The sequence below is a fragment of the Anomaloglossus baeobatrachus genome, chromosome 7 (assembly GCF_048569485.1).
Source record: "Anomaloglossus baeobatrachus isolate aAnoBae1 chromosome 7, aAnoBae1.hap1, whole genome shotgun sequence".
In the NCBI taxonomy this organism is placed as follows: Eukaryota; Metazoa; Chordata; class Amphibia; order Anura; family Aromobatidae; genus Anomaloglossus; species Anomaloglossus baeobatrachus.
The window spans coordinates 311,068,749-311,095,337 of record NC_134359.1 but is presented as its reverse complement, the minus strand read 5'-3'; the positions used below and the strand labels follow the sequence as shown (position 1 = coordinate 311,095,337).

General features: G+C 45.0%; 1 protein-coding gene across 1 annotated transcript in view; it reads left to right on the top strand.

The window, feature by feature from the left end:
- The window catches only part of STK36 (serine/threonine kinase 36), a 233,675-nt gene that overhangs the window by 6,111 nt on the left and 200,975 nt on the right, over window positions 1–26,589 (top strand). The window contains exon 2 of the mRNA XM_075318701.1: window positions 23,813–23,897. Within this exon, the coding sequence (XP_075174816.1) occupies window positions 23,814–23,897 (84 nt within the window). The 5' untranslated portion in view covers window position 23,813. The remainder of the gene's footprint in view (window positions 1–23,812; window positions 23,898–26,589) is intronic.

Sequence of the window (26,589 nt, the reverse complement as noted above, 5' to 3'; positions counted from 1 at the left end):
CAGAACACTCTCAGTGAAGTAGGTGTATCTGTCTCTAAGTCAACAGTAAAGAGAAGACTCCATGAAAGTAAATACAAAGGGTTCACATCTAGATGCAAACCATTCATCAATTCCAAAAATAGACAGGCCAGAGTTACATTTGCTGAAAAACACCTCATGAAGACAGCTCAGTTCTGGAAAAGTATTCTATGGACAGATGAGACAAAGATCAACCTGTACCAGAATGATGGGAAGAAAAAAGTGTGGAGAAGAAAGGGAACGGCACATGATCCAAGGCACACCACATCCTCTGTAAAACATGGTGGAGGCAACGTGATGGCATGGGCATGCATGGCTTTCAATGGCACTGGGTCATTTGTGTTTATTGATGACATAACAGCAGACAAGAGTAGCCGGATGAATTCTGAAGTGTACCGGGATATACTTTCAGCCCAGATTCAGCCAAATGCCGCAAAGTTGATCGGACAGCGCTTCATAGTACAGATGGACAATGACTCCAAGCATACAGCCAAAGCTACCCAGGAGTTCATGAGTGCAAAAAAGTGGAACATTCTGCAATGGCCAAGTCAATCACCAGATCTTAACCCAATTGAGCATGCATTTCACTTGCTCAAATCCAGACTTAAGACGGAAAGACCCACAAACAAGCAAGACCTGAAGGCTGCGGCTGTAAAGGCCTGGCAAAGCATTAAGAAGGAGGAAACCCAGCGTTTGGTGATGTCCATGGGTTCCAGACTTAAGGCAGTGATTGCCTCCAAAGGATTCGCAACAAAATATTGAAAATAAAAATATTTTTTTTGGGTTTGGTTTATTTGTCCAATTACTTTTGACCTCCTAAAATGTGGAGTGTTTGTAAAGAAATGGGACAATTCCTACAATTTCTATCAGATATTTTTGTTCAAACCTTCAAATTAAACGTTACAATCTGCACTTGAATTCTGTTGTAGAGATTTCACTTCAAATCCAATGTGGTGGCATGCAGAGCCCAACTCGCGAAAATTGTGTCACTGTCCAAAGATTTCTGGACCTAACTGTATATAGGGCAGAGGGGTGTGTATATGTGTATACTGTGCATATATAGGGCAGAGGGGTGTGTATATGTGTATACTGGGCATATATAGGGCAGAGGGGTGTGTATATGTGTATACTGTGCATATATAGGGCAGAGGGGTGTGTATATGTGTATACTGTGCATATATAGGGCAGAGGGGTGTGTATATGTGTATACTGTGCGGATATAGGGCAGAGGGGTGTGTATATGTGTTTACTGTGCGGATATAGGGCAGAGGGGTGTGTATATGTGTTTACTGTGCGGATATAGGGCAGAGGGGTGTGTATATGTGTATACTGTGCGGCTATAGGGCAGAGGGGTGTGTATATGTGTATACTGTGCGGATATAGGGCAGAGGGGTGTGTATATGTGTATACTGTGCGGATATAGGGCAGAGGGGTGTGTATATGTGTATACTGTGCGGATATAGGGCAGAGGGGTGTGTATATGTGTATACTGTGCATATATAGGGCAGAGGGGTGTGTATATGTGTATACTGTGCATATATAGGGCAGAGGGGTGTGTATATGTGTATACTGTGCATATATAGGGCAGAGGGGTGTGTATATGTGTATACTGTGCGGATATAGGGCAGAGGGGTGTGTATATGTGTATACTGTGCGGATATAGGGCAGAGAGGTGTATACATGTGTATACTGTGCGGATATAGGCCAGAGGGGTGTGTATATGTGTATACTGTGCATATATAGGGCAGAGGGGTGTGTATATGTGTATACTGTGCATATATAGGGCAGAGGGGTGTGTATATGTGTATACTGTGCATATATAGGGCAGAGGGGTGTGTATATGTGTATACTGTGCATATATAGGGCAGAGAGGTGTGTATATGTGTATACTGTGCGGATATAGGGCAGAGAGGTGTATATATGTGTATACTGTGCATATATAGGGCAGAGGGGTGTGTATATGTGTATACTGTGCATATATAGGGCAGAGGGGTGTGTATATGTGTATACTGTGCATATATAGGACAGAGGGGTGTATATGTGTATACTGTGCATATATAGGGCAGAGGGGTGTGTATATGTGTATACTGTGCGGATATAGGGCAGAGGGGTGTGTATATGTGTATACTGTGCATATATAGGGCAGAGGGGTGTGTATATGTGTATACTGTGCATATATAGGGCAGAGGGGTGTGTATATGTGTATACTGGGCATATATAGGGCAGAGGGGTGTGTATATGTGTATACTGTGTGGATATAGGGCAGAGGGGTGTGTATATGTGTATACTGTGCATATATAGGGCAGAGGGGTGTGTATATGTGTATACTGTGCATATATAGGGCAGAGATATGTATACATGTGTATACTGTGCGGATATAGGCCAGAGGGGTGTGTATATGTGTATACTGTGCATATATAGGGCAGAGGGGTGTGTATATGTGTATACTGTGCATATATAGGGCAGAGGGGTGTGTATATGTGTATACTGTGCATATATAGGGCAGGGGGGTGTGTATATGTGTATACTGTGCGGATATAGGGCAGAGGGGTGTGTATATGTGTATTTATACTGTGCATATCTAGGGCAGAGGGGTGTGTATATGTGTATACTGTGCATATATAGGGCAGAGGGGTGTGTAATTTGTATACTGTACATATATAGGGCAGAGGGGTGTGTATATGTGTATACTGTGCTGATATAGGGCAGAGGGGTGTGTATATGTGTATACTGTGCATATATAGGGCAGAGGGGTGTGTATATGTGTATACTGTGCGGATATAGGGCAGAGGGGTGTGTATATGTGTATACTGTGCATATATAGGGCAGAGGGGTGTGTATATGTGTATACTGTGCATATAGTTAGGTCCAGAAATATTTGGACAGTGACACAAGTTCTGTTATTTTAGCTGTTTACAAAAACATGTTCAGAAATACAATTCTATATATAATATGGGCTGAAAGTGCACACTCCCAGCTGCAATATGAGAGTTTTCACATCCAAATCGGAGAAAGGGTTTAGGAATCATAGCTCTGTAATGCATAGCCTCCTCTTTTTCAAGGGACCAAAAGTAATTGGACAAGGGACTCTAAGGGCTGCAATTAACTCTGAAGGCGTCTCCCTCGTTAACCTGTAATCAATGAAGTAGTTAAAAGGTCTGGGGTTGATTACAGGTGTGTGGTTTTGCATTTAGAAGCTGTTGCTGTGACCAGACAACATGCGGTCTAAGGAACTCTCAATTGAGGTGAAGCAGAACATCCTGAGGCTGAAAAAAAAGAAAAAATCTTTCAGAGAGATAGCAGACATGCTTGGAGTAGCAAAATCAACAGTCGGGTACATTCTGAGAAAAAAGGAATTGACTGGTGAGCTTGGGAACTCAAAAAGGCCTGGGCGTCCACGGATGACAACAGTGGTGGATGATCGCCGCATACTTTCTTTGGTGAAGAAGAACCCGTTCACAACATCAACTGAAGTCCAGAACACTCTCAGTGAAGTAGGTGTATCTGTCTCTAAGTCAACAGTAAAGAGAAGACTCCATGAAAGTAAATACAAAGGGTTCACATCTAGATGCAAACCATTCATCAATTCCAAAAATAGACAGGCCAGAGTTACATTTGCTGAAAAACACCTCATGAAGACAGCTCAGTTCTGGAAAAGTATTCTATGGACAGATGAGACAAAGATCAACCTGTACCAGAATGATGGGAAGAAAAAAGTGTGGAGAAGAAAGGGAACGGCACATGATCCAAGGCACACCACATCCTCTGTAAAACATGGTGGAGGCAACGTGATGGCATGGGCATGCATGGCTTTCAATGGCACTGGGTCATTTGTGTTTATTGATGACATAACAGCAGACAAGAGTAGCCGGATGAATTCTGAAGTGTACCGGGATATACTTTCAGCCCAGATTCAGCCAAATGCCGCAAAGTTGATCGGACAGCGCTTCATAGTACAGATGGACAATGACTCCAAGCATACAGCCAAAGCTACCCAGGAGTTCATGAGTGCAAAAAAGTGGAACATTCTGCAATGGCCAAGTCAATCACCAGATCTTAACCCAATTGAGCATGCATTTCACTTGCTCAAATCCAGACTTAAGACGGAAAGACCCACAAACAAGCAAGACCTGAAGGCTGCGGCTGTAAAGGCCTGGCAAAGCATTAAGAAGGAGGAAACCCAGCGTTTGGTGATGTCCATGGGTTCCAGACTTAAGGCAGTGATTGCCTCCAAAGGATTCGCAACAAAATATTGAAAATAAAAATATTTTTTTTGGGTTTGGTTTATTTGTCCAATTACTTTTGACCTCCTAAAATGTGGAGTGTTTGTAAAGAAATGGGACAATTCCTACAATTTCTATCAGATATTTTTGTTCAAACCTTCAAATTAAACGTTACAATCTGCACTTGAATTCTGTTGTAGAGATTTCACTTCAAATCCAATGTGGTGGCATGCAGAGCCCAACTCGCGAAAATTGTGTCACTGTCCAAAGATTTCTGGACCTAACTGTATATAGGGCAGAGGGGTGTGTATATGTGTATACTGTGCATATATAGGGCAGAGGGGTGTGTATATGTGTATACTGGGCATATATAGGGCAGAGGGGTGTGTATATGTGTATACTGTGCATATATAGGGCAGAGGGGTGTGTATATGTGTATACTGTGCATATATAGGGCAGAGGGGTGTGTATATGTGTATACTGTGCGGATATAGGGCAGAGGGGTGTGTATATGTGTTTACTGTGCGGATATAGGGCAGAGGGGTGTGTATATGTGTATACTGTGCGGCTATAGGGCAGAGGGGTGTGTATATGTGTATACTGTGCGGATATAGGGCAGAGGGGTGTGTATATGTGTATACTGTGCGGATATAGGGCAGAGGGGTGTGTATATGTGTATACTGTGCGGATATAGGGCAGAGGGGTGTGTATATGTGTATACTGTGCATATATAGGGCAGAGGGGTGTGTATATGTGTATACTGGGCATATATAGGGCAGAGGGGTGTGTATATGTGTATACTGTGCATATATAGGGCAGAGGGGTGTGTATATGTGTATACTGTGCATATATAGGGCAGAGGGGTGTGTATATGTGTATACTGTGCGGATATAGGGCAGAGGGGTGTGTATATGTGTTTACTGTGCGGATATAGGGCAGAGGGGTGTGTATATGTGTATACTGTGCGGCTATAGGGCAGAGGGGTGTGTATATGTGTATACTGTGCGGATATAGGGCAGAGGGGTGTGTATATGTGTATACTGTGCGGATATAGGGCAGAGGGGTGTGTATATGTGTATACTGTGCATATATAGGGCAGAGGGGTGTGTATATGTGTATACTGTGCATATATAGGGCAGAGAGGTGTGTATATGTGTATACTGTGCGGATATAGGGCAGAGAGGTGTGTATATGTGTATACTGTGCATATATAGGGCAGAGGGGTGTGTATATGTGTATACTGTGCATATATAGGGCAGAGGGGTGTGTATATGTGTATACTGTGCATATATAGGACAGAGGGGTGTATATGTGTATACTGTGCATATATAGGGCAGAGGGGTGTGTATATGTGTATACTGTGCATATATAGGGCAGAGGGGTGTGTATATGTGTATACTGTGCGGATATAGGGCAGAGGGGTGTGTATATGTGTATACTGTGCATATATAGGGCAGAGGGGTGTGTATATGTGTATACTGTGCATATATAGGGCAGAGGGGTGTGTATATGTGTATACTGGGCATATATAGGGCAGAGGGGTGTGTATATGTGTATACTGTGTGGATATAGGGCAGAGGGGTGTGTATATGTGTATACTGTGCATATATAGGGCAGAGGGGTGTGTATATGTGTATACTGTGCATATATAGGGCAGAGATATGTATACATGTGTATACTGTGCGGATATAGGCCAGAGGGGTGTGTATATGTGTATACTGTGCATATATAGGGCAGAGGGGTGTGTATATGTGTATACTGTGCATATATAGGGCAGAGGGGTGTGTATATGTGTATACTGTGCATATATAGGGCAGAGGGGTGTATATGTGTATACTGTGTATATATAGGGCAGAGGGGTGTATACTGTGTGTATATATAGGTCAGAGGGGTGTATACTGTGCATATATAGGGCAGAGGGGTGTGTATATGTGTATACTGTGCATATATAGGGCAGAGGGGTGTATATGTGTATACTGTGCATATATAGGGCAGAGGGGTGTGTATATGTGTATACTGTGCATATATAGGGCAGAGGGGTGTGTATATGTGTATACTGTGCATATATAGGGCAGAGGGGTGTGTATATGTGTATACTGTGCGGATATAGGGCAGAGGGGTGTGTATATGTGTATACTGTGCATATATAGGCCAGAGAGGTGTGTATATGTGTATACTGTGCGGATATAGGGCAGAGAGGTGTATATATGTGTATACTGTGCATATATAGGGCAGAGGGGTGTGTATATGTGTATACTGTGCATATATAGGGCAGAGAGGTGTATATATGTGTATACTGTGCGGATATAGGGCAGAGGGGTGTGTATATGTGTATACTGTGCATATATAGGGCAGAGGGGTGTATTCTGTGCATATATAGGGCAGAGGGGTGTGTATATGTGTATACTGTGCATATATAGGGCAGAGGGGTGTGTATATGTGTATACTGTGCATATATAGGGCAGAGGGGTGTGTATATGTGTATACTGTGCATATATAGGGCAGAGGGGTGTGTATATGTGTATACTCTGCGGATATAGGGCAGAGGGGTGTATATGTGTATACTGTGCATATATAGGGCAGAGGGGTGTGTATATGTGTATACTGTGCGGATATAGGGCAGAGGGGTGTGTATATGTGTATACTGTGCATATTTAGGCCAGAGAGGTGTGTGTATATGTGTATACTGTGCGGATATAGGGCAGAGAGGTGTATATATGTGTATACTGTGCATATATAGGGCAGAGGGGTGTGTATATGTGTATACTGTGCATATATAGGGCAGAGGGGTGTGTATATGTGTATTCTGTGCGGATATAGGGCAGAGGGGTGTGTATATGTGTATACTGTGCATATATAGGGCAGAGAGGTGTATATATGTGTATACTGTGCATATATAGGGCAGAGGGGTGTGTATATGTGTATACTGTGCATATATAGGGCAGAGGGGTGTATACTGTGCATATATAGGGCAGAGGGGTGTGTATATGTGTATACTGTGCATATATAGGGCAGAGGGGTGTGTATATGTGTATACTGTGCATATATAGGGCAGAGGGGTGTGTATATGTGTATACTGTGCATATATAGGGCAGAGGGGTGTGTATATGTGTATACTCTGCGGATATAGGGCAGAGGGGTGTATATGTGTATACTGTGCATATATAGGGCAGAGGGGTGTGTATATGTGTATACTGTGCGGATATAGGGCAGAGGGGTGTGTATATGTGTATACTGTGCATATTTAGGCCAGAGAGGTGTGTGTATATGTGTATACTGTGCGGATATAGGGCAGAGAGGTGTATATATGTGTATACTGTGCATATATAGGGCAGAGGGGTGTGTATATGTGTATACTGTGCATATATAGGGCAGAGGGGTGTGTATATGTGTATTCTGTGCGGATATAGGGCAGAGGGGTGTGTATATGTGTATACTGTGCATATATAGGGCAGAGAGGTGTATATATGTGTATACTGTGCATATATAGGGCAGAGGGGTGTGTATATGTGTATACTGTGCATATATAGGGCAGAGGGGTGTGTATATGTGTATACTGTGCATATATAGGGCAGAGGGGTGTATATGTGTATACTGTGTATATATAGGGCAGAGGGGTGTATACTGTGCATATATAGGGCAGAGGAGTGTATATGTGTATACTGTGCATATATAGGGCAGAGGGGTGTGTATATGTGTATACTGTGCATATATAGGGCAGAGGGGTGTGTATATGTGTATACTGTGCATATATAGGGCAGAGGGGTGTGTATATGTGTATACTGTGCATATATAGGGCAGAGGGGTGTGTGTATATGTGTATACTGTGCATATATAGGGCAGGGGGTGTGTATATGTGTATTCTGTGCGGATATAGGGCAGAGGGGTGTGTATATGTGTATACTGTGCATATATAGGGCAGAGAGGGGTATGTATATGTGTATACTGTGCATATATAGGGCAGAGGGGTGTGTATATGTGTATACTGTGCATATATAGGGCAGGGGGTGTGTATATGTGTATTCTGTGCGGATATAGGGCAGAGGGGTGTGTATATGTGTATACTGTGCATATATAGGGCAGAGAGGGGTATGTATATGTGTATACTGTGCATATATAGGGCAGATGGGTGTGTATATGTGTATACTGTGCATATATAGGGCAGAGGGGTGTGTATATGTGTATACTGTGCATATATAGGGCAGAGGGGTGTGTATATGTGTATACTGTGCGGATATAGGGCAGAGTGGTGTGTATATGTGTATACTGTGCATATATAGGGCAGAGGGGTGTGTATATGTGTATACTGTGCATATATAGGGCAGAGGGGTGTGTATATGTGTATACTGTGCGGATATAGGGCAGAGGGGTGTGTATATGTGTATACTGTGCGGATATAGGGCAGAGGGGTGTGTATACTGTGCATATATAGGGCAGAGGGGTGTGTATATGAGTATACTGTGCGTATATAGGGCAGAGGGGTGTGTATATGTGTATACTGTACGTATATAGGGCAGAGGGGTGTGTATATGTGTATACTGTGCGGATATAGGGCAGAGGGGTGTGTATATGTTTATTTATACTGTGCATATATAGGGCAGAGGGGTGTGTATATGTGTATACTGTGCATATATAGGGCAGAGGGGTGTGTATATGTGTATACTGTGCGGATATAGGGCAGAGGGGTGTGTATATGTGTATACTGTGCATATATAGGGCAGAGGGGTGTGTATATGTGTATACTGTGCATATAGTTAGGTCCAGAAATATTTGGACAGTGACACAAGTTTTGTTATTTTAGCTGTTTACAAAAACATGTTCAGAAATACAATTCTATATATAATATGGGCTGAAAGTGCACACTCCCAGCTGCAATATGAGAGTTTTCACATCCAAATCGGAGAAAGGGTTTAGGAATCATAGCTCTGTAATGCATAGCCTCCTCTTTTTCAAGGGACCAAAAGTAATTGGACAAGGGACTCTAAGGGCTGCAATTAACTCTGAAGGCGTCTCCCTCGTTAACCTGTAATCAATGAAGTAGTTAAAAGGTCTGGGGTTGATTACAGGTGTGTGGTTTTGCATTTAGAAGCTGTTGCTGTGACCAGACAACATGCGGTCTAAGGAACTCTCAATTGAGGTGAAGCAGAACATCCTGAGGCTGAAAAAAAAGAAAAAATCTTTCAGAGAGATAGCAGACATGCTTGGAGTAGCAAAATCAACAGTCGGGTACATTCTGAGAAAAAAGGAATTGACTGGTGAGCTTGGGAACTCAAAAAGGCCTGGGCGTCCACGGATGACAACAGTGGTGGATGATCGCCGCATACTTTCTTTGGTGAAGAAGAACCCGTTCACAACATCAACTGAAGTCCAGAACACTCTCAGTGAAGTAGGTGTATCTGTCTCTAAGTCAACAGTAAAGAGAAGACTCCATGAAAGTAAATACAAAGGGATCACATCTAGATGCAAACCATTCATCAATTCCAAAAATAGACAGGCCAGAGTTACATTTGCTGAAAAACACCTCATGAAGCCAGCTCAGTTCTGGAAAAGTATTCTATGGACAGATGAGACAAAGATCAACCTGTACCAGAATGATAGGAAGAAAAAAGACTGGAGAAGAAAGGGAACGGCACATGATCCAAGGCACACCACATCCTCTGTAAAACATGGTGGAGGCAACGTGATGGCATGGGCATGCATGGCTTTCAATGGCACTGGGTCACTTGTGTTTATTGATGACATAACAGCAGACAAGAGTAGCCGGATGAATTCTGAAGTGTACCGGGATATACTTTCAGCCCAGATTCAGCCAAATGCCGCAAAGTTGATCGGACGGCGCTTCATAGTACAGATGGACAATGACTCCAAGCATACAGCCAAAGCTACCCAGGAGTTCATGAGTGCAAAAAAGTGGAACATTCTGCAATGGCCAAGTCAATCACCAGATCTTAACCCAATTGAGCATGCATTTCACTTGCTCAAATCCAGACTTAAGACGGAAAGACCCACAAACAAGCAAGACCTGAAGGCTGCGGCTGTAAAGGCCTGGCAAAGCATTAAGAAGGAGGAAACCCAGTGTTTGGTGATGTCCATGGGTTCCAGACTTAAGGCAGTGATTGCCTCCAAAGGATTCGCAACAAAATATTGAAAATAAAAATATTTTTTTTGGGTTTGGTTTATTTGTCCAATTACTTTTGACCTCCTAAAATGTGGAGTGTTTGTAAAGAAATGTGACAATTCCTACAATTTCTATCAGATATTTTTGTTCAAACCTTCAAATTAAACGTTACAATCTGCACTTGAATTCTGTTGTAGAGATTTCACTTCAAATCCAATGTGGTGGCATGCAGAGCCCAACTCGCCAAAATTGTGTCACTGTCCAAAGATTTCTGGACCTAACTGTATATAGGGCAGAGGGGTGTGTATATGTGTATACTGTGCATATATAGGGCAGAGGGGTGTGTATATGTGTATACTGTGCATATATAGGGCAGAGGGGTGTGTATATGTGTATACTGTGCATATATAGAGCAGAGGGGTGTATATATGTGTTTACTGTGCGGATATAGGGCAGAGGGGTGTATATATGTGTTTACTGTGCGGATATAGGGCAGAGGGGTGTGTATATGTGTATACTGTGCGGATATAGGGCAGAGGGGTGTGTATATGTGTATACTGTGCGGATATAGGGCAGAGGGGTGTATATATGTGTATACTGTGCGGATATAGGGCAGAGGGGTGTGTATATGTGTATACTGTGCATATATAGGGCAGAGGGGTGTGTATATGTGTTTACTGCGCGGATATAGGGCAGAGGGGTGTGTATATGTGTATACTGTGCGGATATAGGGCAGAGGGGTGTGTATATGTGTATACTGTGCGGATATAGGGCAGAGGGGTGTGTATATGTGTTTACTGTGCGGATATAGGGCAGAGGGGTGTGTATATGTGTATACTGTGCATATATAGGGCAGAGGGGTGTATATATGTGTATACTGTGCGGATATAGGGCAGAGGGGTGTGTATATGTGTATACTGTGCGGATATAGGGCAGAGGGATGTGTATATGTGTATACTGTGCGGATATAGGGCAGAGGGGTGTATATATGTGTATACTGTGCGGATATAGGGCAGAGGGGTGTGTATATGTGTATACTGTGCATATATAGGGCAGAGGGGTGTGTATACTGTGCATATATAGGGCAGAGGGGTGTGTATATGTGTATACTGTGCGGATATAGGGCAGAGGGGTGTATATATGTGTATACTGTGCGGATATAGGGCAGAGGGGTGTGTATATGTGTATACTGTGCATATATAGGGCAGAGGGGTGTGTATATGTGTATACTGTGCATATAAAGGGCAGAGGGGTGTGTATATGTGTATACTGTGCATATATAGGGCAGAGGGATGTGTATACTGTGCATATATAGGGCAGAGGGGTGTGTATATGTGTATACTGTGCGGATATAGGGCAGAGGGGTGTATATATGTGTATACTGTGCGGATATAGGGCAGAGGGGTGTGTATATGTGTTTACTGTGCGGATATAGGGCAGAGGGGTGTGTATATGTGTATACTGTGCGGATATAGGGCAGAGGGGTGTGTATATGTGTATACTGTGCGGATATAGGGCAGAGGGGTGTGTATATGTGTATACTGTGCATATAAAGGGCAGAGGGGTGTGTATATGTGTATACTGTGCATATATAGGGCAGAGGGGTGTGTATATGTGTATACTGTGCATATATAGGGCAGAGGGGTGTGTATATGTGTATACTGTGCGGATATAGGGCAGAGGGGTGTGTATATGTGTATACTGTGCGGATATAGGGCAGAGGGGTGTGTATATGTGTATACTGTGCGGATATAGGGCAGAGGGGTGTGTATATGTGTATACTGTGCATATAAAGGGCAGAGGGGTGTGTATATGTGTATACTGTGCATATATAGGGCAGAGGGGTGTGTATATGTGTATACTGTGCATATATAGGGCAGAGGGGTGTGTATATGTGTATACTGTGCGGATATAGGGCAGAGGGGTGTGTATATGTGTATACTGTGCGGATATAGGGCAGAGGGGTGTGTATATGTGTATACTGTGCGGATATAGGGCAGAGGGGTGTATATATGTGTATACTGTGCGGATATAGGGCAGAGGGGTGTATATGCACTTCAGTTAATAGTTTGTTCTCCTCCATCACACTTGTATTCATCAGATGAGCTGTGTAATGAGTAGAGAATATCAGACAGTGACGAGGTCAGGAATAAAGATTGTTACATGGAATAATAATGTTCTCTTCACACTTGGCTTTCGGCACAGATCGCTCCTTTGCAGCAATTCCAGCTTTGCAGAGCTTTGGCACATTCTAGCTGGTAATGTGCGGGGGTAATCTGGAGATATTTTTCCCCATGCTCCCCCCTCCACAAGTTGGATTGGTTGATGGGCACTTTTTGGCACCATACGGTCCGGCTGCTCCCACAACAGCTCTATAGGGCTGAGGTCTGGTGACTGAGCCCCTCCATTAGGCCTAAGACAGACGGCGTGAAAATCGGTGCGAGTGGAGTGATAATAAAACATGGCATTCCCCTCGGACCAATATTATTCTGTGTGTCAGCGCACATGAGCGATTATTTTCTCAGCACTAATAGGACCGAGAAAACAATCGCAGCATGTTACAATTGTAATGCGATCCTGGTTTCTCCCGCACCCATTCAAGTGAATGGGGCGAGAGAAAAATCGCACTGCACTCGCAGTACAGCGGTGTAATGCGAGTGCTGAGCAAGAATGGTACTAGCCGGCAACAGAGGGGAGAGGGAGATAAATCCCTCCCGCCCCTCCGCAGCGCTGGCCCGCTCCGTCTCAGTGCCGGCCCTCCCCTCCTCAGCGCCGGCCCGCCCCCACAGCTGAGGTCCGATCGCATGATTGGACCTCAGTCGCAGTGACACTCGGCTCCTGCTGTGTTGCCAGTGATAAGGCCGTAATTTAGGTTGATGCAATCTAATCATGCATCCCTCTTAAACTGTCTGCAGTCCAAATTATGAGTCACTCGTGGTAGCATGCATTACCCTCTCTTTCACTCACACCAGAGAGACGTGCTCAGATATGAATAGAAAGTAAGACTGATTTTAATACGGAAGTTGTACGGATATATATAATCTTATTGGCTAGATGCCAAGAATACGTAACACGTCTCCTATTGGATAAAGTAGAACAGCTTATTCTGTGATATACAATTTACTGTAATGTGCTTGGTTCCTCATTTATATTAAGCAATGTCAGCATGATTCACTGGTCACAAGAATAGCCCAGACTGTCTGAGTTTGATGTCGAAATACAGAACTAGGTGGGGTACACAGTCTGAAACAGCATCTTAAGTCTTGTTCTTTATGGATATCTCCATATAATTCTTATATACTTATATACTCATAATCGCATCCCTAACAGTCCCCCCTTTGGAGATAGCCAAAAAGTCTTTCCTTACGTTTCCAGGTCTATTGATCTGTCCTAATGCTGATGGTTACCTCACTCACATACGAGATACCCCATCCCTTGTGGATGAATCTCCCCACCCAACAGACTATGCATAGGAAGCCAGATCCTGATCGTATTCTCTAGACTGTCCTCATGGCTATGTTCCGCTGGCCCACGTTATTCAGGAAGGGGGAACGTGGCAGTAGTCCTTTAATCGACTAATATTTATCAGGGTTGGGTTCACTCAGAGTCTCATGCTCCTCAGTCCTTAGGCGGTGATGGTGGGACATCATCAAAGGTGGGATGCACAGTCGTCTTTTGGTCCACATGCTTAGATATCATCGTCCTGGCACAAAGTATCGGATAGAAGAGGGAAGACAGCCATCTCCTGGTCTCAGGCAGGTCCGACATCTCTTTGTAGTGGAATGCATGGATCTTCGTCCGAAAGAAAAAGAGTGAGAGAAGAGAGAGAGAAAGAGAGAGAGAAAGATTGAGAAGAGAGGGAGAGAGAGAGAGGAAAAGAGAAAAGAGAGAGGAAAAGAGAGAGGAAAAGAGGAGAGAGAAAAAGAAAAGAGAGAGAAATCTAGATCTGGTTGGATCTGGAGGAGAAAACTCAAAAACGTGTATTAGGCACATGTTTAAACAAACAACAAGCTTAGTTGAAGTATCTGGGGGTACTTCTAAACAGGATTTCATAGGGTCTCAACCTAGTGATCCCTGCTGGGGTGTGTCCGACACTGAACAATGCAAGCGAAGACTCTCATGCCCTTGCCTTCTACACTGCCCCATCTTCCCAACCTTCCCTCTATTCTGTGGCTGGTATGGGGTGTGTAGAGTCAGTTCTGTGTCTAAGGCCTGCCATATCTCTTTGGCTGGCAGTGAAAGCAGGTCACTAGCCACTTTCTATGGTCTCCGGGAGCCCGCAGCTGCACCCTATCTCAGTCCTCTTCTTCTTCTGGGACTTGCTCTTGTAGGGTCAGGACAACGTTTTCTCAAGACTTTCCATCCTTCCTTTCTTCTTCACATCTGGGTCATTCGAAAAGCACAGATTGACTGACTGTTTCTCTCGTAAGTGGTCTTGGGGCTTCTTTGGATGTTCTGTCAGTGAGGGCACTTCTTACTGCTTCCCTTGACTCCTCCAATGTAGGCCTCAACCCTGCTCACCGCGACTCTGTCTGGCAATAGCAAAGCTTCCATCCGTTCTTCTATGGCCTCATGGCGGCGTACAGTTCCATTGTCAGTGATCAAGTCTCTTATCCTCCACAGAGTAGATGCTGGCTGCCATCTTGCAGGCTTCAGCGAGAGCACATACATCTGCTTCTTCACAGACAGGCATGCGGGTAGCGACTGCTCTATCAGCACAGCGTCTTCTGCTACCAGCACCATACCCATGTGGAACCGTCTTCTTGATGCACATCTTGATCCATCCGCAAAGGTGTTAAGTCAGGGTCCAAAGGTGTTAAGTCAGGGTATCGAATCCAGAGTTTCAGCTATGCCAGAGTCGACTACCTCTTCCACCAAGGTGTCAGAGGTGGGACACTCCCCCCTTGGAAGAGGGAGAAGTTCAGCAGGATTAAGGACCGCACACCGGGAGTTGGTGACTTTGTCAGGGAGCAGTGATGTCATACGGGCACTGATCTTCAACTGGTGCTTTAGGTAGGTGTTCAATCTGGCTGAGTAGTGTTCAAAGGACTGCTATCTTCCTCCATTGCAAACATGTAGAATGACTTCTGGGCTGGAGATGACATGATGATACTCTTCAGGTGACTGTAACTGTAACTCAGGTGACTGTAACTCAGGTGACTGTGACTGTAGCTCATCTGTATGCGGGGTGATCTTGTAAGCTGCTAGATTCATCTCCATACGTCTTGCCATTTGAAGGAGGGTGTCTTGGTCTTTACCAGCTGTAGTTTACATGTGGGCTCTTGGAGACCTGATACAAAGGACTATACCCAGGTTTGTAAGAAAGAGCAATGAGTGTAACTTGGGGTCAGGAGAACACTGAAATTCTAAAAACTAAGATCCCCTAAAACCCCAGGGAAAGAGAAAAGAGCACAAGAGGGTTTGGAAACTACCAAGCAGCACCCCCTGACTACATCTACACAACTAGGAAAAAGCAGTGGAGCGTATCTACTCTACCTCTCCTGTGCTGACCCTGTAACTGGGGTCCCTGCACTCTCCCTCATCCCGACGGTAGACCTGATGGTGGTCAGGGCCGAGCCTCCAGCGTATCCCTATCTCCTGTCAGACCCTGCAAACTAAGACACAAAGGATTACTGGGTGCTGCCAACGAAAAACTCTAATATATGTCAACTCCTGATGATCAATGTCCCCTTGGGACCACATGAACCTTCACCCTCTCTATCAGGGAACCCTTGTGCAAGATACCAGGCAGGATAACATACAAGTGAAAATATCTCAAAACTAGGCTAAGTAACAACTGCCATATGCAGAAACATATTCACTGTCCACCAGGACTAATAGTGAGCAGTCTATATGGTCTACTAAATTGTATAAAACGGAGTGTGTGTTTCAGGTCCCTATATCCCCCCTCTGCAGTCCCTGCTTCATCAGCAATAAACAGAGCAGTGGCTGTAGCTGCTAAAACAAAAATAGGGAACTGGGTGTCGGCTGGACTAAAATGGCGTCTAAAGATGAACTATGTAGTGTCTGAGTTAAAACGTCCACTAAAGATAATTACCGATAAGAAACAGCCGCTAAAAGAGGAAGTAGGTGTTGGCCAAAAATGGCGTCTGAAGAGTCCTGGGAGGGAGTGAAAAGAAAGATGTCATGTATTGTGACATCTACATTCAGGAGGTATTCAATCTGTCAACGGGAATATGGATTATATAGGGACCCCTGGGCTGACCCTGTAACTAGGGACCCTGTACTCGCCCTCATCTCGACGGTAGACCTGATGGTGGTCAGGGCCGAGCCTCCAGCGTATCCCTATCTCCTGTCAGCCCCTGCAATAACTATCCCCATACCATACCCCACCCAGGGCTGAGTGACAGAAAGAAATCTACATTCAGAACAGGAATAATGGGGTGGGCTTACGTGGACACAGTGCTCCACAGACAGGTAAAATACACATAGCGTATTCAGTGTCAGCTAACCTCCCCCCCTTTTGGGAGAATTCTCCATTTCAACATACGTACATTCACAGGACACTGAAATGGAAACTAACACTTCCCTGTTTTTTTTTGTTTTTTTTTTCCTTTCTTTTCAACTCTCCTACGGTGTTTCACACCAAAAACTGCGTACATTATACATAAAACATCTTCCAGTGTCACTTGGGTGATAAGGTACATACACCCTCACTGCAAACCTGGCTCCATTACTGGCCAGAAAGAATCCCCAGCTTTAATCTGGGTGAAAACATCTTTCAGGGAAAACTATATATGAGATATTATGTCAGAGAGAGAATTCACGATATACATACACCTCCATGAGAACGGTCTATCGACTACTCAATAATTCCGATTAAGACCAAAGTTTAGGGGTCTTCCCCAATGTATTCAATTCTAGGTAAGAATACATTGACATCTACTAAAACAAGACCAGTGAGTACGCATACAACGTTCAACTCACTGCTTAGCATGAAAACCGTACCAGGTAACAGTCTAACAGTCAGGGCTCTTTCACCCACTTGTTCCTTAACACTGCACCTGTACATCAGGTCCAAGGTATCAAACATCAATTACTGATGACACGTCACTCATAGGTGTATATATCTCAGTGTTCCTTCACAAGGACTGCAGCCTCTTGAGGCTTCCATGTCACATATTTAGGGCGTTCTTGTCTGGGACTATCGGAATAATGGTGCGATGCCATGTGTGGCCTGACGTCCTCAAATAGGACAGCACCTGTGGTTTACCTCTACTAGGGACAGTGTTGGTGCCCCCCCTCGGTGTCTTCTGTTGCCCCAGCAACAAATAGGCCAGTGGCCTTGGGACTGAAGATGGCTGGAAAAGGGAACTAGGTGCGGCCCAACCTGAAATGACGTCTGGGCAGGCTAGGGAGGGCGTTTGGTGGGCAGGGGGACAAACTACACAAGTCCAACCCTCTGAGGATGACATATAGGGTGGTGGGCGTTGCTTTCTAATGGGCTTGGCCACTTCCTGAGGAGCCATTTTCTGAGCTGGTGCAATATGCAATATAGAAATATCTACTAACATCTTTTGACGTTCTATACCATGCCTCAGCATCCATAAGGAGATCTTTATCTTTCAAGATCCCTCGCTTATTTAACAAAACTTCTTTCCATTCCTTCTCGTTCGCTTACTAATTCTTCTGCCGTTAACTTGACAGGTGTGGACTGATTAGACCCCATGCTTCAAGGGTATACAACCCAAAACTAACACGTCAATCTGGATGTCTGCTATGCCGTAATCCACTTCCTCTTCTGGACCAGCGATTTTACACATCCACAGAATACACAGAATACACAGAATTTCTATCTCAGTCCACAAACCAGGTTGTCCTACCAGGAAGAGGTGTCACGTGGGTGATAGATACTAAATTCACCCTCACTATCTCTTACTTCATGTACTAGTAACCTCTGTTCACACTATATACACCTTATTTGAACGGTCCGTCCAGAACATCAATAATACTGTTTAAAACCAAAGTCAAGGGATTTTGCCAATGTTCCTCCTACCTAGGATCGCGGAGAACATCAAATACAGTCAGGGTCTCACCATGACGCTGTACCGGCCAAAACCAATCCCCCTATCGTCTCCTCTCTGTGGAAGACGCACTAGGATACAGTCAGGGTCTCTTACCGTAACTCTGTACCTAGCCTTCAGTCTTTATCAATTACTGACTATCAACCGGACACGTTACCCACACCCGTGTATACTCTATATACTCAGACAGCATACTTCAAAGTACATCTTCAGAGTTTTTTTTTCTTCACTCAAAGACAGCTCTCACTACATTACGTGACACTTCCTCTTTTTGCATAAACCAGTATATACGAACAAAGCACATAGAACTTCACGGTTCTCGTAACCAGCAAGTACTCCACCTGCTGCAAATAGACAGACATCTCAACAGGTAGACACAGGTCAACACGATGACATAACAATAAGGACACTATATACACCATCCAGGTGGCTGATCTCACCTGCAGATATAACCATATATATTCATATATGCAGCGTATATAACAACTTCCTCATTTTCCCTTGCCTTTAAGTCAGAGAAAAATAAAACATAGAACTTCTGCTTTTCTCAAAGAGCAGACAAAAACCACATTACATAAATTACAGACAGCTTAAGGTGAACCTGACCACCTTGGTGTGAGATCTCTTAGGACGGCTTATCTCATGCGAGATGGCGGTCATTAGGTGTCTAGACTGGGACAGCCCAACCCCCCCTTCGAAATGCAAGTACACGCAAGAGGTTTGCAAGGTGAGATTATACAAAGGATCTCACCTGCAGCTGGAGTTGCGCAATTCTCCACCTCTCGTGTAGTTGCCTTCCGACTGAAGGTGTCAGCATGGCTGTCCGCCATCTAGAGCTCCGTCCTAAGGTTCGTTGGGCGCCAAATGATAAGGCCGTAATTTAGGTTGATGCAATCTAATCATGCATCCCTCTTAAACTGTCTGCAGTCCAAATTATGAGTCACTCGTGGTAGCATGCATTACCCTCTCTTTCACTCACACCAGAGAGACGTGCTCAGATATGAATAGAAAGTAAGACTGATTTTAATACGGAAGTTGTACGGATATATATAATCTTATTGGCTAGATGCCAAGAATACGTAACACGTCTCCTATTGGATAAAGTAGAACAGCTTATTCTGTGATATACAATTTACTGTAATGTGCTTGGTTCCTCATTTATATTAAGCAATGTCAGCATGATTCACTGGTCACAAGAATAGCCCAGACTGTCTGAGTTTGATGTCGAAATACAGAACTAGGTGGGGTACACAGTCTGAAACAGCATCTTAAGTCTTGTTCTTTATGGATATCTCCATATAATTCTTATATACTTATATACTCATAATCGCATCCCTAACACCAGCACGTGAGTCGAGTGTCACGCGAGGATTGCAGTAGATCCCAGTGTGGCCCCGGCCTTACAGGTGGAATACCAGCTGCCGGCTTCTTCCCTAAATAGCTCATGCATAATTTGGAGGTGGCTTTGGGTCATTGTCCTGTTGTAGGATGAAATTGGCTCCAATCAAGCGCTGTCCACAGGGTATGGCATGGCATTGCAAAATGGAGGGATAGCCTTCCTTATTCAAAATCCCTTTTACCTTGTACAAATCTCCCACTTTACCAGCACAAAGCAAAACCAGACCATCACATTACCTCCACCATGCTTGACAGAAGGCGTCAGACAATCTTCCAGCATCTTTTCAGTAGTTCTGCGTCTCACAAATGTTCTTCTGTGTGATCCAAACACCTCACACTTGGATTCGTCTGTCCATAACACTTTTTCCAATCTTCCTCTGTCCAATGTCTGTTCTTTTGCCCATATTAATCTTTTCCTGTTATTAGCCAGTCTCAGATGTGGCTTTTCTTTGCCCCTCTGCCCTGAAGGCCGGCATCCCGGAGTCTTCACTGTAGACGGTGACACTGGTGTTTTGCGGGTGCTATGTAATGAAGTTGCCAGGTGAGGACCTGTGAGGCGTAGATTTCTCACACTATAGACTGTAATGTGCTTGTCTTGTGCTCAGTTGTGCAGCGCGGCCTCCACTTCTCTTTACTCTGGTTACAGCCTGTTTGTGCTCTCCTCAGTTGTGCAGCGCGGCCTCCACTTCTCTCTACTCTGGTTACAGCCTGTTTGTGCTCTCCTCAGTTGTGCAGCGCGGCCTCCACTTCTCTCTACTCTGGTTACAGCCTGTTTGTGCTCTCCTCTGAAGGGAGTAGTACACACCACTGTAGGAAATCTTCAGTTTCTTGCCAATTTCTCGCATAGAATATCCTTCATTTCTAAGAACAAGAATAGACTGTCGAGATACACAGGAAAGATCTCTTTTTCTGGCTATTTTGAGAGTTTAATGGAACCAACAAATGTAATACTCCAGATTCTCAACTAGCTCAAAGGAAGGTCAGTTTTATAGCTTCTCTAATCAGCAAAACTATTTTCAGCTGTGCTAACATACTTGCACAAGGGTTTTCAAGGCATTTCTAAACATTCATTAGCCTTCTAACACAGCAAACACAATGATCCATTAGACACTGGAGTGGTGGTTGTTGGAAATGGGTCTGTCTACACCTATGTAGATATTGCATTAAAACCAGATGTTTACAGCTAGAATAGTCATTTACCACATAACACTGTATAGAGGGGATTTCTGTGTAATGTTACCTTCACTGAAAAAAATAAGGAAATTTCTAAGTGACCCCCAAATTTTTCAACTGTAGTGTATATACTCCTGTGCCCTCTCTTCTGTATACTGTGGTATATACTCCTGTGCCCCCCTCTTCTGTATACTATGGTATATACTCCTGTGCCCTCTCTTCTGTATACTGTGGTATATACTCTTGTGCCCCCTCTTCTGTATACTGTGGTATATACTCCTGTGCCCCCTCTTCTGTATACTGTGGTATATACTCCTGTGCCCCCTCTTCTGTATACTGTGGTATATACTCCTGTGCCCCCTCTTCTGTATACTGTGGTATATACTCTTGTGCCCCCTCTTCTGTATACTGTGGTATATACTCTTGTGCCCCCTCTTCTGTATACTGTGGTATATACTCCTGTGCCCTCTCTTCTGTATACTGTGGTATATACTCCTGTGCCCCCTCTTCTGTATACTGTGGTATATACTCCTGTGCCCCCTCTTCTGTATGCTGTGGTATATACTCTTGTGCCCCCTCTTCTGTATACTGTGGTATATACTCTTGTGCCCCTCTTCTGTATACTGTGGTATATACTCCTGTGCCCCCTCTTCTGTATACTGTGGTATATACTCTTGTGCCCCCTCTTCTGTATACTGTGGTATATACTCCTGTGCCCCCTCTTCTGTATACTGTGGTATATACTCCTGTGCCCCCTCTTCTGTATACTGTGGTATATACTCCTGTGCCCCCTCTTCTGTATGCTGTGGTATATACTCTTGTGCCCCCTCTTCTGTATACTGTGGTATATACTCCTGTGCCCCCTCTTCTGTATACTGTGGTATATACTCTTGTGCCCCCTCTTCTGTATACTGTGGTGTATATACTCTTGTACCCCCTCTTCAGTATACTGTGGTATATACTCTTGTGCCCCCTCTTCTGTATACTGTGGTATATACTCCTGTGCCCCCTCCTCTGTATACTGTGGTATATACTCTTGTGCCCCCTCCTCTGTATACTGTGGTGTATATACTCTTGTACCCCCTCTTCAGTATACTGTGGTATATACTCTTGTGCCCCCTCTTCTGTATACTGTGGTATATACTCCTGTGCCCCCTCTTCTGTATACTGTGGTATATACTCTTGTGCCCCCTCTTCTGTATACTGTGGTGTATATACTCTTGTGCCCCCTCTTCTGTATACTGTGGTATATACTCTTGTGCCCCCTCTTCTGTATACTGTGGTATATACTCTTGTGCCCCCTCTTCTGTATACTGTGGTATATACTCCTGTGCCCCCTCTTCTGTATACCGTGGTATATACTCCTGTGCCCCCTCTTCTGTATACCGTGGTATATACTCCTGTGCCCCCTCTTCTGTATACCGTGGTATATACTCTTGTGCCCCCTCTTCTGTATACCGTGGTGTATACTCTTGTGCCCCCTCTTCTGTATACTATGGTATATACTCTTGTGCCCCCTCTTCTGTATACTGTGGTATATACTCCTGTGCCCCCTCTTCTGTATACTGTGGTATATACTCTTGTGCCCCCTCTTCTGTATACTGTGGTGTATATACTCTTGTGCCCCCTCTTCTGTATACTGTGGTATATACTCTTGTGCCCCCTCTTCTGTATACTGTGGTGTATATACTCTTGTGCCCCCTCTTCTGTATACTGCAGTATATATACTCTTGTGCCCCCTCTTCTGTATACTGTGGTGTATATACTCCTGTGCCCCCTCTTCTGTATACTGTGGTATATACTCCTGTGCCCCCTCTTCTGTATACTGCGGTGTATATACTCTTGTGCCCCCTCTTCTGTATACTGTGGTGTATATACTCCTGTGCCCTCTCCTCTGTATACTTCGGTATATATACTCTTGTGCCCCCTCTTCTGTATACTGTGGTATATACTCCTGTGCCCCCTCTTCTGTATACTGTGGTATATACTCCTGTGCCCTCTCCTCTGTATACTGCGGTATATATACTCTTGTGCCCCCTCTTCTGTATACTGCGGTATATATACTCTTGTGCCCCCTCTTCTGTATACTGTGGTATATATACTCTTGTGCCCCTCTTCTCTATACTGTGGTATATACTCCTGTGCCCCCTCTTCTGTATACTGTGGTATATACTCCTGTCCCCTCTCCTCTGTATACTGCGGTATATATACTCTTGTGCCCCCCCTCTTCTGTATACTGTGGTATATACTCCTGTGCCCTCTCCTCTGTATACTGCGGTATATATACTCTTGTGCCCCCCCTCTTCTGTATACTGTGGTATATACTCCTGTGCCCTCTCCTCTGTATACTGCGGTATATATACTCTTGTGCCCCCTCTTCTGTATACTGTGGTATATACTCCTGTGCCCCCTCTTCTGTATACTGCGGTATATACTCCTGTGCCCTCTCCTCTGTATACTGCGGTATATATACTCTTGTGCCCCCTCTTCTGTATACTGTGGTATATATACTCTTGTGCCCCCTCTTCTGTATACTGTGGTATATACTCCTGTGCCCTCTCCTCTGTATACTGCGGTATATATGCTCTTGTGCCCCCCCTCTTCTGTATACTGTGGTATATACTCCTGTGCCCTCTCCTCTGTATACTGCGGTATATATACTCTTGTGCCCCCTCTTGTGTATACTGCAGTGTATATATTCTTGTGCCCCCTCTTCTGTATACTGTGGTATATACTCCTGTGGAATATATTGTGTGATGGTGGCAGAGGCCGTGCGCTCCACTGTCTGCAGTGCTGTCCATTCATGTCCCGCTCAGTTGTTTCCTCTATTTTTGCAGGATGGAGAAGTATCATGTGCTGGAGCTGATCGGAGAAGGCTCATTTGGCCGAGTCTATAAAGGCCGAAGAAAATACAGTGGAGAGGTTGTATATAGTGAGCGTATGGAGAGGTTGTGTGTGTGTGTGTGTGTGTGTGTATATATACTGAGCGTATGGAGAGGTTGTGTGTATATACTGAGCGTATGGAGGGGGCGCCAGTCACACTCAGGCGGTGCATGGGCACCCTGTATAATGTGCTGTTAGGGTGAACACTTTGAAATATTCACTAGTTGCCTGCTCCTGGTCTAATGGATGTGGATCAAGTGCATGCGTGAAAGAATTGACACCAGACAAAGGGTCAGATGTGAATCTCTCCTTGATCGGAGAATGGCGCCGACTGAGCTTTATTTCAGCACAGCATCGACTTATATAAACTGGGAAAAGGGGCATGGTCGGCTCTACAGTGGGCGTGCTCGGATGTGTTCATTGGTCAGTGGATTGGTCAATGGGTTAGTTCATGGGCTGATCCATAGGTTGGTCCAGGAGGTCATCAGTGGGTTGGTCCATGAGGTCATCAGTGGGTTGGTCCATGAGGTCATCAGTGGGTTGGTCCATGAGGTCATCAGTGGGTTGGTCCATGAGGTCATCAGTGGGTTGGTCCAAGAGGTTGGCCAGTGGGTCTTTTCCTTATATGGTGATACTCTTACATCTGGACATTCCCTGCACACCAGGTGTGACGGGGTCTACAGCAGAGCAAGGAGAGACATGCTAAAGTACGGAACTGAGTCCTGTAAGTGTCTGGCGTTACAGCATAATGTTCTAGAATAGTCTGTTTAATATCCGCATACTCACAGTTCTACCGAGGGTCCATAGCTCTATAGGCTGCGGCAGCTCCACCCTCTAAGAGCCCAACCAGATGCCGAACGCGCTCCCGTTCTGGGACTTCCATTAATCGACACTGATGCTCAAAGTCCTGGAGGAAGCCCTCAATGTCACCAGCAGCCTCATTAAACTGCTTGAAGTCTTTGCGGGACACTCTGGGAAGTTCCCTCATGGTGGGTGCTGGGGTTACAGTCTGTCTGGAACCTCTAGCGGCTTCCACAGCGAGCTGCTTATCCAGCAATGCCATCTCCTCCATCCTGCGCTCCTTCTCTTTAGCTCCACGCATGACCTCCATCTTATATTCTATGGTGGTCTCCTCTCCCAGCAAGGCCATCTCCTCCTCGTACCACACAACCCACTGACTTTTTTGGGTATTTACCTCCGGCTGCCATCTTTCTTCCGTTTGCTGGGAGGATCCTTCCTCAGCGTCATTTTGCGAGCAAACTCCTTCCAACGCCTCAATAAGCTGCTCCTTGGAGAGTCCCTTGTAGCTGACTCTCAGTTCACGGGCCTTTGTTTGTAGGTTCACCGCCGTCCAGTTCTTGTACTCTGAGGTTCTGGTTCCAGCTGTTGATGGGCCATTGTCCTCCATTCCTTCTGCTCTGATCCCACCGCTGCCAACCAGTTTGTGACGGGGTGTACAGCAGAGCAAGGAGAGACAACAGGCCGAGGATGATCCAACAGCTTTACTAACAGGAATACAGGAACAGCACACGACAAGTCCAAATAAAACAGATTCGGGGGCACCTCCCGATAATCCAAAGTGCCAGATCACGACGTAATAGTCCTTTTCAGAGTCCCAGAAATCCCACACAATCCACTGGATGGCGAGATCTGTCCGCAGAATCAGATCTCCCTCCCTTCCTCTTCAAAACTCAGCTCCCAACTGCACTTAGAAACAGGAGTGTATTGTCTGAGCTTGTGGGCCCGCCCCTCAAGGGTAGGGGTCTATGCAATGCTTGGGCCCACTAGAAGATTCTAGAAGGTTGGCTCCGAGATGTCTACAGGTTTGTGTCGTTGGCGTTATCCACTGCTTACGAAACCTTGGGAAGTTCCCCTGGCTGTGTGGACAAGAGATAATTGCATTATGGGCCCAGAGACAGAGGAGATGGGGGGAAGGTATGGTTACTTACATCCCAAGACATTTCAAAGTGTTCAGTAAGTACAACCAAAGGAAAGTGACATCACATCCTGACATAGTATTACAGCAAATACAGTGAGAAGGTAAAATACATCACATGGCATCTTATACAAAAAATATGGGATGGAGAAAAGCACATACATCATGACAATCCCTTTCCCTCCCAACTTGTGTACGTACTAGGGACCTCTACAGGTCGCTGGTTAAGTACACGCAGGCATGGCTGACAGGACTCAAGGCTCCTCTTGCCTGGACAGTCCATCTGCATTTTGGTGTTGGCTGCCCCGTCTATACTGTATAGTAAAGTTATAGGGCTGCAGAGCCAGGCTCCATCGTAACAAGCGTCCATTGTCCCCAGAGACTCTGTTCAGCCAGGTGAGGGGATTGTGATCAGTAACCACAGTGAATTCTCGCCCATACAGATACGGCCTTAGTTTCCTAAGGGCCCACACTACAGCCAGACATTCTTTTTCAACAGTTGTATAGGCCACTTCTCGGTCCAGCAGTTTCCGGCTGAGATAGGCGATGGGGTGTTCGTCCCCAGCTGCATTCACCTGGCTGAGGACAGCTCCCAGTCCATAAGAAGAGGCATCCGTCTGCACAATGAATCTCCTCTTATAGTCTGGAGCAGCCAGGACAGGATCGCAGATCAGAGCGTCTGTTACAGGGGGCTGTCTGATAATAAAACCCAAAGGAATATCAGACAGTCAGGGTCCACCGTGCAAATACTCTGCTGCAGACTATGGCAGAGGATAAGGGGTATATAAGTGTGCC